The sequence below is a fragment of the Gavialis gangeticus genome, unplaced genomic scaffold, assembly GCF_001723915.1.
Source record: "Gavialis gangeticus isolate Ggan-Ray unplaced genomic scaffold, GavGan_comp1, whole genome shotgun sequence".
NCBI classification, from domain to species: Eukaryota; Metazoa; Chordata; order Crocodylia; family Gavialidae; genus Gavialis; species Gavialis gangeticus.
Window position 1 is genome coordinate 4519038 of NW_017728973.1, and position 2050 is coordinate 4521087.

The window sequence follows — 2050 nt, forward strand, 5'->3', positions numbered from 1 at the left end:
TCTGAGAATCAAGAGAAGTGAGGGGTTATTTATTCTCATCCCCAGCCCCTTTGAAGATTTTGCCAAAAAAACACAACTTTCCTTCATGTGGGAACTACAGAAACTGAGAAGACACTTATTTTAGGTTGCTACAGGCATGCAGATTATGGACCAAATCATGGGGGCACACAATTTTGTGACAATTTAAATGACCACAGAGCTATTTACGGGCCTGCCTTATAGTATGGAGAAATCTGCTTGGGAAGGGACAGCTTCTCCTCTGTAAACAGAAGCACCAAGCCTAACAGGTTCTGGTCTAGTTGTCACTCCTCACCAAAAAAAAAAGATCTTTTCCCTGTATCCCAGGAATACCTATAACTCAGCTTTGGGGATGGGAGAAGGGCATGTCTTCTTCAGAATGAAACAGCCCTCACAGAGGTCCATCTTTACAGGAGGGAGCAAGTCCTGCATTAGCAAAGTCTGAAACTGGGCCGGGTTTATTGGCTCCTAGCCACACGGAGGGTCAAAGTTGTGGCAGCAGCTTAGTTTGGATCTGGGCCAGGTTGTCGTGCCTGTACACTACCATAATGTGGGCGAATTATTTTAAAGGGAGAAATGGACGCTGCTTTCCTTACAGAAAAAAGGGAGGGGGGCAGTAAAGAGAGAGCAGGAGGGGAGAAGGGATGTGACTCTCCCTAGAGAGGAGCAAGCCAAGGGAGAAAAATAAGAAGCCCTGCTAAGGGAATGGAGGGCTTATTCTAAATCTGTACTGGTTAATAATAATTAAAAAAAAAAAAAAAAAAAAAGGCAGGGTTTTAAAAGGGCAGTTCCCTGTCTGGCCTGGATCCTACCAGCCAGGCAAGCTTGTTTGACTTATGCTGCCTCCTTCCTCCAGCTTCTTCCCAAGCCCCACATGCATGCATGGCCCCTTTAAGGTAACCCTTTGTGTCCTCCAGCTTCCCACCTCAACTTAAGGAGCCCCATAGCCAGTTAACCCCTCGGTGCCCAGGCCCCCTCCTCCTCCCTCTGCCCATCTCAGCCCTATAGCAACAGAATCTCACTTCAGGCACCAACTGGATCTCTCCTTTGCCCCCTTCCCAGAGGCAGGGGCAGGAGGCGGGGCCGTGTATTAACCTCTTGGCTTCCCCAGCTCTGTGACAGCCCCCAATCCCCTTTGTGCCATCACCTTGGCACCTACCAACTCCTCCCTTGCTGCCTCCCCTTCCCCTGGTGGCCTTCTCAGCTTGATGAACTCCCCCGCCTCCCCTTCCCATTAACCTCTTCCTTCCCTGCCCCCCTTCACCTATTAACCCTGCAGATCCCACCCTCCCCAACCCATTAACCCTTGGGGGCTGTGCCCTGTTGTCTGCCTGCCCGCCCCCAGCCCACTACTCCTTTAACCTTGAAGGCACTGATGCTTTTAACCCTTTGTGTATGTCCCTGTACCCCCCTTGGCCTTGAGCCTCCCTGCTTTTAACTCCTTGTGTGCCATCTCCTCATGCCCCCCCATGCTTTTAACTCCTTGGGTGCCATTTCTCTCTCAGCCTTGAGCCCCCTCCCACACACATGCTTTTAACCCCTTGTGTGCCATGTCCTCCTGCCCCTCCAAGCTTTTAACTCCTTGGGTGCCATTTCCCTTTCAGCCTTGAGTCCTCCCCCCACACACATGCTTTTAACCCCTCACCCCCCACACAGAGGCCTTTAAATCCTTGGGTGCCATTTCCCTTAAGCCTTGATTCCCACCCCCCCCACATATACAGGCTTTAACCCTGTGTGTACTGTGTCCATCTCGACCTGGAGACCCCCCAGGCCCTTAACCCCTTGCATGCCATGTCATATCCCTCTTGGCCTTGTGCCCCCCCACACCCAGCTTTTAACCCCTGACGTACCGTGTCCCTCTCGGCCTTGAGCTCCTCGATCTCCTTCTCCTTGGCCTGCAGCTGCTGCTGCTGCTGCTCGATGAGGTCGAGCTGAAGCAGGAGGATCTGCTTGAGGCAGGCGGCCTGGCCCGAGCCCCCGCCGGCGCCCATGGCGCTCTTCCGCGCGCTGCTCTTCCACTTGCCGTCCGAGG

At 53.1% G+C, this 2050-nt stretch overlaps 1 protein-coding gene across 2 annotated transcripts in view; it reads right to left on the reverse strand.

Annotated features, from left to right (window-relative positions):
• MSL1 (male specific lethal 1 homolog) overlaps positions 1-2044 on the reverse strand; it is a 20797-nt gene extending 18753 nt beyond the window's left edge. For both annotated transcript variants that reach the window (XM_019506913.1, XM_019506920.1), the window contains exon 1: positions 1869-2044. In XM_019506913.1, coding sequence (XP_019362458.1) covers positions 1869-2009 — 141 coding nt within the window. In that variant the 5' untranslated portion in view covers positions 2010-2044. The remainder of the gene's footprint in view (positions 1-1868) is intronic.
• Positions 2045-2050: the final 6 nt, after the last annotated feature.